This window comes from Canis lupus, chromosome 20 (assembly GCF_011100685.1).
Source record: "Canis lupus familiaris isolate Mischka breed German Shepherd chromosome 20, alternate assembly UU_Cfam_GSD_1.0, whole genome shotgun sequence".
Lineage (NCBI taxonomy): Eukaryota > Metazoa > Chordata > Mammalia > Carnivora > Canidae > Canis > Canis lupus.
In genome coordinates this window covers 43,361,321-43,378,596 of record NC_049241.1, presented here as the reverse complement: position 1 = coordinate 43,378,596, position 17,276 = coordinate 43,361,321, and the positions used below count along the sequence as shown (strand labels likewise).

Genomic DNA, 17,276 nt, shown 5'->3' with positions numbered 1-17,276 from the left:
AAGCATCCAACTCTTGATGTTGGTCATGATCTCAGGGTCATGGGATCAAGCCCTGTATCTGACTCCATGCTCAGCAGGGAGTCTGCTTGAAATTCTCTCTCCCTCTGCCCCTCCCCCCGCTCATTCTCATTCTCTCTCTCTCTCTTTCAAATAAATAAATAAATAAATAAATAAATAAATAAATAAATAAATAAATAAATAAATATCTTTAGAAGGAAGGAAGAAAGAAAATGTGTATCTTTGAATCAGTGGAAGATGAGGTATAAGTAGGATGGAAAGCCATGGAATAAAATATTAATAGTGACCTCCCTAGGTATTTATATTGATTGTGGGAAACTTGTTCTTCATCCTTCATATTTTCCAGAATGATTATCATCATTTTAGTAATCATAAACCAAAACACCTGATAGCAGGGTTATGTCAGCATTTATTTACATATCTTCTGTAGACCCGAGTGCCTCGGAAGGGATGGTCTTATGTTCCTGCAAGTTTTCAATTTACAGGCAGGCTTCCAACTTGAAGGTAATTGAGCGGAATGTCCCGTGAGACTGCTGTCCCCATTTTTTTTTTCCTCCCTTATTAGACCAATAAAAGCTTTCAGTCTTGCTCCCAAGACTCTGCTTTCCCAGAACAAAAGCACCTTTCCAGACAAGGCTAGCCCAGAGCTACAGATTGGGCTGAGTGCATGGTGTGGCTGTTTCACTGCTTGCTCCCCTTCTTGTGGGGTACAGGATAGCCTTGCTTGTGTCCTGTCCATCCAGGGGCAGGGAGGTGACCTGAGTGGCCCCTGGGAATCAGAAGCAGCCTCATCCAGATAGATGACTGTCACCAGGAGATCCTGTCCTCTATCATCTACATTTTTAGGGGCATGGTGGTGACATTTTAGAACCTGTGGTCAGTACCTCTTGGAAGTTCGTGGAATTAGAACTGTTCTGAGAGAGCAGTGGTTTGCTTGGGTCTGAAGTGGGGGGAAAAGACTGCTAGGTGTGGCCTGAGTGAACGTATGCATACAGGAATCAGAGATTACCCAGAATGGCTGCCACCATGCTTCCTGGTCTCCCTCCCCACATGCATCCCTGGTGGTTGCACCCAGAAAGCCCTTCCTTCTGTCCAGCTGCTTGGAAGCTATTTAATAGTACTTGGTGTGTTTCTCTCTTTGACTAGGCCTTGAGATGCACACTCAGTGTTCGTGTGGGCTGCTTGACGGCTCTCCTCCTCTTACCCTCGTGGCCCCAGAAATGCACGCCTTGTTGGCAAGTTGTGTATCATCAGTAGGATGCCTTGCTCAGTACTGATTATCTCCCTTCTGGGTTAACAACACCTTCTCTGGAATTGAGACTCTTGGATAGCACAGCTGTCTTTGCAAATAAATGTTTTGCCTTGAGATGCCACAACAAATGGATTTTGCTAGAAATACATATCACCTTCAGAAGAGAGGTGAAAGTACAGCTGTCAGAGGGAAGTGAACAAGGTAAACATTGCCAAGTGAGCTTTGTAATGCAGAAGTCCTTGTGGGAGACTTCATGCCAGAGTCAACACAGGAGAAGGAGACTAGACTGCGGGAGAGCTTATCCCTCTAGAATATTCTAGACAGGACATCTGGAGTTTCTGTAAGCATCTTACTGCCTTCAGCATTTATTTTCCTTTATTACACCTCAAATGTACGCTGATACACTGTGTCTTTGGAGTGACTGCATTGAAATGATCTCAAAAACAAAAAGAATAAGGACATCTTGGCCACAAGATTTAGTTTTAGAAAAAAGTACATACGAATTATAATTCAAACATAATTGCTACTCAGATCCCACTGATTCAGAACTAGGCTAAATGTTGAGACTTTAAAAAGTGTCCATTTTAATTAAATCTTGTCATTAAGTCTTTCTGTTCTATTCTGCCTCCAATCTGTGTCCAGCTCTCTGGGCTCCAGTTTCTGAACTCTCTCCCTTAGTAGCTAATAAATCCACTTTATTTCTCAGTTTGCCTAAACCATTTTTTTAAAGTTTTTTTTTTTTTTTTTTTTTTTTAACCAAGGTCTTCTAAAGTGTATCATGTTTTTAAAACCACTTCTTCTGGAATTCTTATTTGTGGGCCTGCTGTGCCTTGTTCTTAATGCTTTAGCCCACGTACTGTCCTCTCTTGGGAGGTATGGATTTATTCCTGGCATTATTTCTGCTTCTTTGAAGAAAGAGGCAGATTAGCCATGTTATATTTAATTCTCTTTTTATCCCCAGCTTTTTCGTTTTAATCTCTGTCTTTTTTATTCCTATGTTTTGTATCCCCGAAGCTTTTTTGATCGGATGCATGCGTCAGCCCATCTCTTGTTGGTTCACGTTCTTAAACCCTGGCTCCTATTCAGACTCACTAATGTACAGTCCTGTTTCAGCTTCTTAAAGCATCTGCATTCAGATGGTATACCTGTGGAGCAGCAATGGCAGTATTTTCAGACCTATCCTGGTGAAAATGATTGTAAGGGCCCTTTGCCAACCACAGTACTTCTGTGTATGCTGAGTAATAACCACAGGGAAATGGTAGTCTGACTTCAGGTAAGTATAGTATAGTCCTTATTTATAAAAATTGAGTAAGGAGCCCATTCATATGGTTAATTTTTCGGTTTTGTGGTTGGAAGGTTTTGTGGTTGTTTAATTTACATAGAGATAACTGAAAATAGCACAGGGGTTCCAGGACAATAAGGAGACCTGGGTAATTCATTATTTGGAGTTTGCTGTTGACCTGGTTGAGTGAGTTTTGTTTTTGTTTTTGTTTTTCCCATTTATCAGGTGAGGGATGTTGAATAAATTAGTCGTTGCCAAACCGTGCCAAGCCTTAGGATTGATGGGGAGGGCTCAGAGGAGAGAGCAGGGCGTGTCCTGGGATAGTTCAGCTTCCCTCTGAGGTCCCTGGAAAAGTGATTTCACCATACTTTTTAAGGAGCATGTCAAAACCTGCTGTTTCCCCGGGTTTGGGGATTCTGTAAACCAGTAAGATTTCTGTACACTGAGGTTGGCCAGGATGGGGAAGGGAAGCACTGCCAACTCTACCAGATGAGATGAATTCCATTGACTATTACCATAATTGCCTCAAAAAGGAGGAAGAATATCTGGTCTCAACCAAAGAACCCAACCAAACAGATAAAAATAGCCTACTTTAGATCAAACAGCTGCAGTACTCTAACCGCCCCCCCCCCCCCCACCTTGTTCCTGGTCTGGTGGAGCTGGTGGGGCAGCACAGGATGGAGAGGTCCTTGGGGCTGTTGGGCTGTGCTCTCTAAAACTCTGTTCATCAAAAACCAGTGCATAGGGGCACCTGGGTGGCTCAATGGATTAAGTATCTGCCTTTGGCTCAGGTCATGATCCCAGGGTCCTGGAATCAAACCCCACATCAGGCTCTCTACTCAGTGGGGAGCCTGCTTCTCCCTCTCACTCTGCCTACCACTCCCCCTGCTTGTGCTCTCTCTGTCAAACAAATAAATAAAATCCTTTAAAAAAAAAAAAAAGAAAGACAGTGCATAATGCATCTGTTTTACAGTGGCGACGAAGCAGTGTTTGCTGGTTTGTTCTCAAGATGTTGATTTCATTTGGTTTATTTGTCAAAATTTCTTCTGGTTTTTAAAAAATATTCATATATTGGATTAAGATTTTAAGCAGGTAGTCCCCCTCATAATTAGCATATCAAAACATTCACATTTCATTTTATTCAAATTTTTGTCCTCACCGAGATCTGAATATTTTAAGCAAAGCACCTCCACCAGAGGTATTTCAGCCTTGACAATTCAATTTAGAAGGAAAACATGGTGAGAGGACTTACATACTCCTTCAGTGATGCGGGGGTGGGGAGTGGGGCGTCAAGTGTGGTCAGCATTGGGCCCTATCAACTCTGAATTTTCTGTGGCAGGAAAGGATAGTGTGGGATATGGAGCTAATCTTCAAATCATGTAACGTGGGTTTTATCAGATGGAAAGACATTAGATGCCATGAGACCACATGTGGGTTTGCTTGGAAGTTAAATGGAATTTATCGATTGTTGGAGAGGATAAGCCATGGGTCATTTTTAGAACTTACAATACACTAGTTATGTGCCTGTGGGCATTGAAGGACCTCTAAATCATTCCATAAATTGAAAAGCTTTCTAGAATGTGCAGTTTGGTGGATTATTAGTTTATTAATATATTATTGTTATATTAATATATAATTAAGATATTCAGGATTTTATACTTTGATTACAATGATAGCAGTGTAGTACAGCGTCAGCTAATAGAGATATTCAGGATGTTGAAACTTTTAAAATCCATTGATATTAGTTAGAAAACTTGCTGCAAACAGCAACCTCACCTTATTCTGGTTAACTTCAGCTACAAAGGAATTGATCAGACGAGGATCAAGTTATTCACAGTTCAGTGGGGAGGACAGAGACTCAGGCTTTGGCAGGATTCATGGAGAACAAGACTCAGCTAAGACCATGCCCAGGAAAGATCTGGTTAAGCCATCACCACTGTCAGTCCCAGAATCTCCAGCCTCTCAGGTCTGGTGTAACACTTAAAGCAGTTGCCCATGTGCCTCTGTGTCCCTCACTCCCACCCTGCAGCGTCCCAAGGCTGTACTGAGCCTGCACTGTGATTGGTTACCCTGTTTCGCTTCCACAGAGGAGAGTGGGCCTGGGAAAGCTTCCATAGTTGGTGATGGGTCCCTGCCACTCACCCACCATGGATCGCCCCCAAGAAAGAAGAGCTTCAGGTACTGGGCAGCTGATCCAGTAGAAGTTCCCTGTGTCACTGGGGAGAAAATTTGAGCAAAGTATGTGCTAGTTAAATGAGGACTGAGTAGCATACTAAGGACTGGAGTTTTGGGGCCTGACTCCAGTTAGCTAAGTGACGGTGGACAGATTGCTAAAGCACTGGGGGCCTCTGTGTCCTCATCTGTACCGAGAGAGGGAATTTTACTGACTGCCTCAGCCCCATGACTCCATAACCAGAGTCCTTCTTTCCAGCAATAAAATTTAAAAATAAATGAGATAATAGAAGCAGACAGAGCTGTAATAAAGCATCTCTTCAAAGTTCGAGAATGCTAAGTCGACACTCCTTGAAACCTGGACATGAGAAAGTTTAATTTAAGTATTTGGATGGCAGAGTGGTCATGGTGTAGCAGGTGTAGGAATGGATGGGCTTGAGCGCTGCTTTTCCAATGCCATCACCCCAACCCTGTCCTTGCAGGGTGCCGCAAGGGAGATTTCTGAAACTTGTATTCGCATCTGCAAGGTGGACTTGCACTGTTGTGAAGATGAAATGTGCCTCATCTTCATTGAGGCCACACATGTAAAAGTACCCAGTGCATAGGAAGTGTTCCAAGGAGGTCATTCCTTCCCTGCCCAGGAGGCTGATGGGTCTGGTTCTCCTGGTTCTGCTCTCTCAGTCTCACCCTCGAATAGAGGGAGTTAAATGGCAATTCAATGAACATTCGTCAAACACAAGGCACATTTCTGTGCTCTGGGCCAGGCCCGCATGGGTTCTAAAGAAAAACCAGAGTCAGAAGCTGCATCCCACAGGCCAGCCCTGCCCTGTGCCCTGCTCTCCAGGAGCCCTCTGGGATTGAGAGCTGTGACCTCTGCAGTACCAAACCTAGTAAGTTTTTGTTTTGTTGTGACATTTTTTGCTGTAAAATGAAATGCACATAACCATATGAAACAAATATATAGTTTCTTGATTTATCTTTAAGCAGCCACACTTGGAAGTCAAGATGCTGAATTGTGCCAGCACCCTGAAGCCTTCCCTATGCCTCTGTCCCATAATAAATGACCTCCCAAGTAGCCACTGTGCTTTTAGAATAGGTACTTCCTTAACGTTTCTCTGTAGCTCAGTCACCCACGTGTGCCTCCCTAGACTCTCCGGTTTATTCATACCCTCCCTTTTTTTATTTGATGATGCCTTTTAAGTGTCTGAATCTGCAGATCTGCCTCTTCCTCCCTTTCTTTTTCTTAAAATTTACCTGTTGGAGTAGCCAGGCACTATGGCCCTTAGAATTTCATGGGTTTTGCTGATCGGACTCTCTTGGGGCAATTTGACATGTTCCTGGTGTCATCTGGAGATCCTGGTGCCTTTTATTACACCAAACACAATGTCTCCTGTAGAAGAAGGAGCTCAGTGACCATTTTGTAATTGAAGTGGAATGGTGCATGGGAACTTTGGTACGTGATTCATTCATAATGGACATACCACATGTCATGTCCACGTTTCCAAAGCCACTGGTGACTTTAAAAGAACAGACTTCTCAGAAAGCCATATTTTTAGATGATGTGTACTTTGCATTTCTTACCAGCTCACTTGGTGTTCTCTCTCACACACCTTTAGGACAGTGGATCCTGAGATCAAATCTCAGAACTCGCCTTGCACTCTGGGTTATACTAAAATTGTTGTGTGGCTTCTCAAGTCTGTGTTATCAGTAACAGAAACTCTTCTGTGTTTCTGAGCATTCTCAAACCATTGCATACATACATAGCTCCACAATTCACATTCTGTTTATGTGAGTCAGGAAAGGAAAAGATGGAGAAGCCATTGTTTATCTGTAAGAGTCAGGAGACAGGCTGTCTGAATCAAGTCAGTATTTTAGCTAGCTGAGTGTTCATCCAAGTGTACTATCCTTGATGTACATGGTTAGTCAGTTTCCAAAGAAATCTGATCCAACTAAATATATGTAAACTATACATGGCCTATAATTGAACTTTGCTTTGATGAGTCAGGATCTTATACTGCCTTCAGCCATCACCATCAGTGATTTTTAGACACCCCAGAAGTCACATTTAAAAATAAACCTGGTATCAGGGGGTTGGGGGTTGTTATTTTTGTTTTGTTTTGTTTTTAGCCTTTTGTAGCTTTCTCTTAACGCTTATAGTGTTATAATCATGGGATGGAGGCCTCTTGAGATCTCTAAGAGAGAAAAAGGAAGGGATGCCAATGAGACTGAGAGGCCACCAAAGGGCCACCTCAAGAGCCAGATTTGTGGTGCCAGGCACCAGGAGGACAAGACCACCTATGTGCAGTTAGTGGTGTGACCATTGGGACAGACCTCCTGAAAGCAGTGTCTCAGCTGTTCCAGATTGTTAGAGACAGGCTTTCTCTTCATTATCGGAGGGCAGGGGAGGAGACAAAAAGGTTGGTGTCTACATTACCTTGGCAGGAGACCCATTTCTCATTTATTCGTGTTTTTCGTGGATTCTGATATATTGCACACTGTAGGTATACTGTAGTTGTGGTGTACTCAGTGGTGAACCAAACCGAGTGCAGTCCTTGCTCTCGGGGAGTTTCCAATCTGGAGGATGGACCAGGCTGTCAGAGAGCAAGCACGCAGCCCAAAGAAGAGATGAACAATTAGATGGAGAGTGAGGAGAATGAAGGGGTACTTTAGCCAGGGTGGCTAGGGCAGGCCGGAAGCATAGCCTATGCCCGGGCCTTAGGCAGACTTGGTATTTTTGAGAAACTGAAAGCACATCGCTTTAGTTGAAGCATCATGAACAGTCTGGAGCAGGACTTCTACCACCTTCCCTAAAGTCATTTTTTACTATAGCAAATACAGAAACATCGTGGTCCTGTTGGGTTACTTTATACCATCAAGTATTTTATTTTATCTGGGTGGAGAATGGGCAGAGGGATAGAGAGGAAGAATCTGAGGCAGGTTCCACACCCAGCACAGAGTCCAACACTGGGCTCAACACATGATCCTGAGATCATGACCTGAGCTAAAATCAAGAGTCAGATGCTTAACCGACTGAGCCACCTGTGCACCCAACTGTCAGGTATTTTAGATTTCTCCTGTGAAGCCTTCTCACAATTACAGGAAGTTGGAACGTATGTTTGGCATTTGTACATGGTTGATTTGTTCCTTATTCTACTTAAAACTAAGAGCTCTAAGTTCTCCTTGATCTCCCTTGGGAGATTCAGGCAAGCATTCCTAGAACTCTAGTTTCATCAGTATCATAAAGTGTCTGAAGCACAGATCGTGGTAAACTCTCAAGTTTTAAAACTTACCTTAAATCTTTACCAACCATTTGGTTTTCACGGATCTCCTATCCAAATTACCAAGTAGATTTTAAAATACCCGCAGTTTCTAGTTGATTGCATTTCATCATAAAAAAGCAGTGTTCATCTTACATGAGTAACAGTCCAGAAATGGGCGAAGCCTAGGATCATTTGTTAGAAACAACCTATAAACACCCCTGGATGCTTGGGTCTCTACACTGAGGATTGCGCCAAGTGTCCCATCGCTAGGTTCATTGGTGGCAGAAAGGAAGGGGCCTCCCTAGCCTTGGTGTGCTGTTGTGTTCAAAGGACAACTTGAACTCTCGAGGCTTTCCAGTGCTCTCCCTCTTTCGTTTGCTTGTTGCTTGAGACTAACAGCCCTACCACAGAAAGGCTCACCATGTCACCAAGCAGCTGGTAAGCCGTGTCCCATGTCACACTGTTCCTTGTGCCTTCCTGTGGACAGATGCCCCGTAGCCCCACACACAGTAGCATTCCCTCGCCTGTGCCATTCCTCCATTACCTGTCTGCTTCCAAGCCCTCCGCCCCCCCTGCTTTATTTCTTCCTGTCTTTCCTTTTTGGAGCCTTGCTTTCCCCACTACCCACTCCTGTGACTTTCCCTCTCCTCTGGGGTTCATCCACCCAGCTCTTTTGTATCTCTCCTTATTTATCCCTCTCTTCCTTTTCTTCCCCACCTTCCCACTATTTTTTTTCTTCCTTGCCTCATCTCCAGAACCTGTGTCTCACTTTCTGTGATGCTAATTATATCTGGCATTGAATCTTGATCGGTTACCAACTAACAGCAGCAGACTGCATGTGTGCATTATTTAAAATTAATAGGAAGGACTCTGGCACATCCTACTTTGCATTTGCCCAGGCCTCCAGTGCCTACATGAGGTCCTGGTGTGGAGGCGTGGCTGGCTAACACGTCATGGTGGAATAAGAAATGAATGAACACATTGCTGGTCAGCTTGATGGGGTCCATTATCCATAGTTTCTGTGGCAGAAGAAATTTCTGAATCTTGAAGCTTCCAGACTCTATTGAATAGATGAGGATAGACAGATAACATGTATAGAAAGAGCTCTGTGTTGTTTATCACATGACTGAATGAGAATCTCTGTGCTGGCGGAGAAAGAAGTCTGTTAGTAAGTCTGGGTTCTAATCCTGGCTGGTCTGTTCCTGCAGCCTCACATCAGAGAGCTATAACCTTTCTCAGCAAAAGTTGATTGATATGAAAGTGAGCTGCCTTACCAGAGTATGTATGAAGAGATGTGTATAAAAGCACTTTATGAATCACAAAACACTAGACAAGTAAAGCATCATTATGTTGCCCGTATTAATCACAATACAATTAAGAATTTAAAATTGGACTCTTCACATTTCTTTTTTTTTTTTTTTTAATTTTTATTTATTTATGATAGTCACACAGAGAGAGAGAGAGGCAGAGACACAGACAGAGGGAGAAGCAGGCTCCATGCACCGGGAGCCCGACGTGGGACTCGATCCCGGATCTCCAGGATCGCGCCCTGGGCCAAAGGCAGGCGCCAAACCGCTGCGCCACCCAGGGATCCCCGACTCTTCACATTTCAAATATGTTATTTACTCTTTTAAAAAAATGATTTATTTATTTGAGAGAGAGGGAGAGCATGCACACGAGTGGGCAAGCACTGGTCGAGGGAGGAGGGAAGAGAAGGGAGAGAGAGAGAGAATCTCAAGCAGACTTCCCTGCTGAGCATGGAGCCCAACTCAGGGCTCCATGTCACAATCCTGAGACCATGACCTAAGCCGAAATCAAGAGTTAGATGCTAAACCAACTGAGCTACCCAGGCCCCCCCTATGATTTACTTTTAAATCCGTCTTTTGAAGGAATGTGTCTCATCGTCAAATGCTAAAGGATGGCATGTACTTGAGGCCATAGAGTAATTTGTAGAAAAGCCTCCCTGTTATAGGAATCTAGGACTAAAAGTAGACCAAAAAAACAGTGAAAATATATATGCACTTCTGATAGAAAATGTTTACACAAATCAATGGGACGGTTTCCCTTATGCTGATTTGGAGGGTAGTTTTTTTTTTTGAATTTTTAAATGCAAAGATGTAACTTATAGTGTTCTATTTTTGATACAGCTGAGTTGTAGCATGGCCATCCCCATGAGTTGTTCATCTTAGAGTTTCAGAATTCATAAACTTGAACTTCTTTTGTTTAGTTCCCAGACTGTGGGAGAGAATGTACTCCCTGCACTCAGCAAAGATACTAATTAAGGTCTTCCTTCATTAATTTTCTTCCTTCCGAGAAATGTTGGCCCGGTCAGAGTAGAGAAATCGGTCAAACCCATCTTACTAAATTGAGTCGTGGTGAGTGCATCTGTTTCTGACTTTGCTGGGCTCCCCGGATTGGCAGGTGGACAAGAAGCGGGCTGGATCTGGAGCAGGCTGACCTCCTGCCTTCTCAAGCCCCTCATCCTGTGCTGTCCCTTTAGTAAGCTTTGCTGTCTCTTGTCATTCCTACAGGCCATGCAGGACGCACTGGCAGACCTTCCAGAGTGGTATGGGATAAAAGGCATGCAAGCCCATTGGATCGGGGACTGCGTGGGCTGCCATCTGGACTTCACACTGAAGGTGATCAGGCAATGCCTCTTCATCGATTGAAGCTCACAAATCCCTTCTGCAGTTTCTGAACTCACTGAGCAAACCAGCCACTTGGTGAAAAATACTGCCAGTCACACATGTCATTTCAAACTTCGTAGTGGCCACATTTTTAAAGTGCACAGAACCAGGCGAAATTGATTTTAATAACATATTTTTATTTAACCCATCGTATAGAAAACATTGTCATTTCAGGATGTGATCAGTAACAAACTTTTATGGAGAAAACAGTTTATACTCCAGATTGATTGATTGATTGATTTATAGATTTTATTTATTCATGAGAGACAGAGAGAGAGGCAGAGACACAGGCAGAGGGAGAAGCAGGCTCCATGCAGGGAGTAAAATAAGGTAAGTTTTAAAACTTGAGAGTTTACCACGATCTGTGCTTCAGACACTTTATGATGCTGATGAAACTAGAGTTCTAGGAATGCTTGCCTGAATCTCCCAAGGGAGATCAAGGAGAACTTAGAGCTCTTAGTTTTAAGTAGAATAAGGAACAAATCAACCATTTACAAATGCCAACATGTGGGACTCGATCCTGGGACTCCAGGATCATGCCCTGGGCCGAAGGCAGACACTCAAGTGCTGAGCCACCCAGGCGTCCCTACACTTCAGTTTTAGAACAGAGTCTTTGAAATGTGCATTATCTCACACTTACAACAATCCTGGCCACATTCCAAGTGCTCCGTCACCTCATGCTACTACTGGCCACCCTACTGGTCAGCCCAGATATAGAGGGTTTTCTGTGGGCCCATGAATTCCCTGCAATGATGTGTGGAATGTTGGGTGGGCATTTTCTGGAGTAGAGGGCCCAGAGCTCAGAGGGGTTCATGTCTACAAAGCAGGTTAAAAACCAGCTAGGCAAAGGCTGACGCCTTCTCAAAACTAGCCACACCCGAAGCTGGTAAGGGCTATGGCCCTACCCAGGGTTCAGTAGAGCCTATTTGTGTGGAAACACTGCTCAAAGGTCAATACTGAGGGCCCACCTACTTTGGAAGGTCCCCCACAAACTTTTCTCTTTGTCCCTACAGACTGGGTTGTTGTTGTTTGGCTGTTTCTTACCTGGGTGGGTTATGGTTTGGTTTTTTTTAATGCTTCTGATGTCTCCTTTCTACTTAAGACTTTTGTGCCCTGTTCATTTAGCTCCAAACTCATCCCTCTCCTTAAGCCAGACCTTTCAAAGGAGGGGACAGCAGCCAACATACAGAGTTGACCTAGTTTTCTAGACTCCTCCTACTGACAGCCATGCTGGTGTCTGCTGAGCACCTGCTACTTGTCACAGAGCTCACACTTCCCTGTGCCATCTCACAGAAGTGATCCACCTCACTACAGACATGGGAAGCCCCCCATGAGGGAGTGAGAACTTTGGAACCTTTGAAAAACAAATCCTGAAATGACCAAATTCTCTCACCACTTTCCTGAAAAAGTGGTGAGATTTCTGAAATTCAGCCCAGCTGCGACTTTGGTTGAGACTCTCAGGGCCATCTCTTTGAGCTCCTGTGCATTAGGCCAGGGTGAAGGCTGAGGGTCTGTGAGCCATTCAGCTGCTGTATATGAAGTGGCTCCCACATTCTCTCCTTTACCCAACATTTTATTATGAAAATGTTTCTGTTCCTGGACCCACATGAAAGTGAGTTGCCTCAGGGATGGGAACACTCTCAGTCCTGTAGGTACAGGATCATGTGGCCATGCCTCTGGCACCCTAAGCCAGGCTCCCTAGGTGACACCTAACTGGCACTCAGGCCATAGTGTAGACTCACACATCACTGGCTCACTGTGAGCATATTTGAGTGAATGTGTGAAGGAAGGAGCCTCTGTCCTCTCTGTGTCTGTCATAGATTTGCATTCAGTGGATGCCTAATGTGTGCCTCTTCTTTGAAAGGCATTTAACCAGCCCTAGAAACACTTAGTCATGAGCTCAAGTGTCCTGTTTTCTTCCTTCTCAGAATGGTTTTAGCCTCAGTGACTGTTTTTCTGGTTAGAAAAGTAGATGCCTTTATTTTTTTAATCTCTACCTTAAATCCTGGAGAAAAATATAGTTCCTTTGTCAAGACAGAAACAATATAATGTTGATAGTTAATTCTTGATTCGTGAACAAAGGAGCCAGGAAAATGGGGGAGGCATCTTTCTGAGCATGCTTTGACCACCTTCCATTTGGGGCCACCAGCGGCAATGGGCACCAGGCTTCTCAAAGAGGAATGGTGATCCTCTTCTCTGTCGTTCACCTCTGCCCCTGCCAGGGGCCATCTTAGGGCACCATATCCCTGGGGCTGCAGCCAGAAACTGTCCCCAGAGAGAAGGGAGAAGGGAATGTGGCCAGGGAGCACGACAGCCCAGAAGGAGCCCTAAGGAATGAAATGGCTCTGCTTTTACCTTCCAGGTGGATGGACAAGTCACAGGAGAAAAGCTAACTGCCTACACGGCCACCCCCGAAGCCATTTACGGTACCTCCCACGTCGCCATCTCTCCCAGTCACAGACTCTTACACGGGCACAGCTCCCTGAAGGAAACCCTTCGGAAGGCACTCGTTCCTGGCAAAGGTGAGCTGGCAAGTTCAGGCGAACATGTGGATTACAGCTTATAGTTGGATAGCACTACATGGGTTCACGGTTCTTTCTCATATGTCATCCTGTGTCATTTGTTCTTCACTTGGCCCTGACTTGTTGGTTTTTTATTTTAAGGGGCACCTGGGTGGCTCAGTCAGTTGAGGTCTGCCTTTGGCTCAGGTTGTGATCCCAGAGTCCTGGGATCCAGTCCCATGTCAGGCTCCCTGCACACTGGGGAGTCTGCTACTCCCTCTGCCTCTGCCTGCTGCTCTGCCTGCATATTCTCTCTCTCTCTCTCTTTCTCTCGCTCTCTCTCAAATAAATAAAATCTTTTTTAAAAAATAATAAAACAGGGTAAATAAGAGCCCTGAAAATATTGTTACCCCTGGTTTCACTTTGAGTTACTAGTTTATCTGCTTCTTGAATTTCTGACTGAAAGCTCAACTCTTTCTCTTTAAATATAATCTAAATTTAAAGCTCTTTCTGATAGGAATAGAATCTTCTGCTTGATTTATAATTACATCATCAAGTGAAACTTTCCTGATGATGGTGACAAGGAGAAAGCCAGTGAGAATCAGAGGAAGCATTTTCAACAACTTCATTTTATGACTTTAAAGAATTCACACAATCATTAGAGCAGCTGAACAGAGCCCTGCTCAGTACAGGCCTTTAGTCCATGGATCAGGCTGACCTGGGAGAAGCCTAGCAGGTGTTATTGGTCAGTGAGGATTTGGGGAGTACCTGTGTGTTAGTCAGGATGCTGTGGTTGCAAGCAACAGAATCCATCCCTGGCCAAACCAGATGACACACTGGAGGCTGTGGGAACCTTGCTGACTAGCAGGAACTGGACTAAAGAGGACTTGGATCAGCCAACTGTTGGGTTTTAGCAGCAGTAACAGTCTCTTGAGCACCACTGACTGAGTGAATCTGTTCTCCCTTCGCCCTCAGTGTTTGGACCACTTGGTCTGAGATTCCTGTTGCAAGGAAAAGTATCTGAATGGCATAACTGAGGCCCATGACCTTTTTCTTGGGGTTTTTGGACCCCTTCCTTGTTAGACTACCAAGACTAGAACCAGTGAGGACAGGTAGCTCCCCTAAACAAACTCAGAGGCTCTTACCGGAGGAAAGCAGTATGGAGCCTTGGCAGGCAAAAGAAAGTCCCCCTACCAGTTAGAAGTAAGTCTCTGGGGCAGCCCGGATGGCTCAGCGGTTTAGCGCCGCCGTCAGCCCAGGGTGTGATCCTGAAGACCCTGGATCGAGTCCCACGTCAGGATCCCTGCAGGGAACCTGCTTCTCCCTCTGCCTGTGTCTCTGCCTGCCCCTCTCTCTCTCTCTCTCTCTCTCTCTGTGTGTTTCTCATGAACAAATAAATAAAATCTTTAAAAAAAAAAAAAAAAAGAAGTAGGTCTCTGGATAGGATGCCTGAGGGGCGCATTTGGTGGACTGTCCACTTCTTGGTTTCTGCTCAGGGTTGTGAGATTGAGCCCCACATTGGACTCCACACTGAGCACAGGATCTGCTTGAGATTCTCTCTCCCTCTCCCTCTGCTCCTCCTGGTCATGAGCATGCACTTGCTTGCTCGTTCTCAAATAAATAAATAAATCTTTAAAAAATAATAATAATAAATGAATGAATGAATAAATAAATAAATCTTTTTTTTTTTTTTAATAAATCTTTTTTTTAAAAAAAGGTAGGTTTCTGGAGAAATGTAAATATTTCTGTAAAAATCTCATCCTTATTCTCTTTTCATAGACTATAAATTTCAACCCAAAGAACACAGTCTGAATTATCAGGGTCTGTTTGAATTATTTGCCTAACAAAATGATTTGCATGGTGATGTAAAGTTTTGGTTTTATTGTTTTTGTTTTGTTTTTAAGATTTTATTTATTCATGAGAGACACTGAGAGAGAGGCAGAGACATAGGCAGAGGGGAGAAGCAGGCTCCCCTCAGGGACCTGGATATGGGACTTGATTCCAAGACCCCAGGATCACACCCCGAGCTGCAGGCAGATGCTCACCCCCAAGCAACCCAGGCGCCCTTGTTTGTTTGTTTGTTTTAATTGCTATTCTTAAAATAACCAGAATGAAAGGTTTCCTGATATCAGGCTGGAAAGATAGACAGTGTCATCCCAACTTACCTCTGCTGAAGACTTAATTGTGAACTTCCAGCATTGAAGCCAGGGTCAAATCAATGAGCACTTAGGATGAGTTTGCTGTGTGCTAAGCAATCTGGGACGTGCAGAAGACCAGTCATGGTCCTGCCTTTGTGGGGGACCATAACAGAGGAGAGCCAGATGCAAGTGTGATTCACTCTGGCCCAGGACAGATACCGCTTGCTGTCATCTCTTGATGTTATGTATTGAAACAGAAAAAAGACTTGTGTTAAAATTTCAGTGTTGTGCTCATTAAAGTCCAGTGTAGCTATCTCTCTGGGTTTTTTTCCACTTACTCAAAAAAAAAAAAAAAAAAAAAAAAAAAAAATTGGATCCTTTTTCTACTGTCTAAAGGGAAAACTCATAATTTTTACTCTCATGAGCATTTTGAGATTCCTTGTGGGCTGTGATGGTTGAAAAATACCTAAAATCGAAAAACTAAAAAATGTAAATATCCAGCCCTTAGATTTTGTTTTCTTACAGTTAATCTGGGGACACAATTTAAAATGAGGTAATATTAACAGGGATTTAATGAGATCATACATTATAAAAGACAGAGCTCCTGACATGAAAGGGACTGTATAAATTCCCTACATTTTTATATATAAGAAATTTAATTTTCTTAGCAGATGCAAAGAGCGATGTTTTCATGATCATTTGGGGTATCGGCACTTCTGACTTGTCCCATCATTTCATTTTAGCACTAAATGGCTCACTAGCTTCGTTCTCACCTCTTTTAATAATCTCTGAAATAATTTCAAATGGAGCATTGCATTTGGCTCTATCTTTTCCAGTTCCAATTTTCAGAATAAAAATATTCTTTTTTGCAGATGTCAACTTATTCAAAGTCTCAAGTTTAATTTGCACGTCAAGTCTCTGGATTTTGACATGTGACACTAGTTACGTAAGGCCAGTACGGTGCCTTAAGCGTAATGCAGTTTTCCTAAAATTCGAATTAAAATCACCATATGAATACGGGTGGATACCTTCTTTGGCTTTGGAGGTTACTTTTTATTTTTATTTTTATTTTTATTTTTATTTTTATTTTTATTTTTATTTTTATTTATTTATTTATTTATTTATTTATTTATTTATTTATTTATTTATTCGGAGGTTACATTTTAAACCCAAACATCGTATTGCTATTGTCATTTACCATTGCCAAGTGGCTCAGCTCAAATCAGACAAGCGGCTGGATTTTTTCTCCAGCATCAGGTTTTGAGGGCGACTAGTGACTGCCGAAAGTCAGGACAGTGCACAATTGTGATGGAATGTGTCACTTGCAGAAGTTTAAATACTCAAATGTGAGTTCCTACAGCCACTAAGTTGGTTTCTGTATATCAGTGCCTTTGTGGGCAACAAGATGGCCAAGAGCCATCCTGGCTGTTACTTAAGGAAAGTCACTTCACTTTTGGGAGTTTGGCTTTCCCAGCCCAGGGGGCAAGGTGGTTGTGGGGGTCCTGCGGGTCCAGAAGGAGCCCTCAGGGGCTCAGAGGAAGGTGACACATGCGGATAGGGTGATGCTTAGCAGAGGGCAGGCAGGAGGACCTGCATACCATGAAGACAAGAAAACAGCATTTGTCAGAATGGAGGGTCCGAAGCAGCTCCCTGAAGTATCTGGAAGGCATCAAGGGCAGACCTCTAGGCATGCTGCCCTAATTTCTGGATGGGTGGACTGGGTTGCCAGTGTTATTGACTACAAATACTGTTTTGCTCAGCATCCTATAATTTGGCATAGATTTCTTTTAAAAGAGCAAAAAAGTCAGGTGCTTCCCTCCAGAGTTCTTCAAACTGAGTTTATTTCTATCATTCACGTTGCCTCCTTCTCTCAGCTGACCGCCTCTGATTTAAGTCGTGTTATGTAAGCTCTGACTTGATGGGAGCAGAAACCATAAAAAGCATCAATAGGGAAATATCATCAGAG

At 43.6% G+C, this 17,276-nt stretch overlaps 1 protein-coding gene across 11 annotated transcripts in view; it reads left to right on the top strand.

Annotated features, from left to right (window-relative positions):
- Positions 1-17,276, top strand: part of LARS2 (leucyl-tRNA synthetase 2, mitochondrial) — a 188,896-nt gene that overhangs the window by 109,328 nt on the left and 62,292 nt on the right. For all 11 annotated transcript variants that reach the window (XM_038566682.1, XM_038566683.1, XM_038566681.1 and 8 more), the window contains 2 exons: positions 10,516-10,623; positions 13,034-13,193. In XM_038566682.1, the coding sequence (XP_038422610.1) occupies positions 10,516-10,623; positions 13,034-13,193 (268 nt within the window). The remainder of the gene's footprint in view (positions 1-10,515; positions 10,624-13,033; positions 13,194-17,276) is intronic.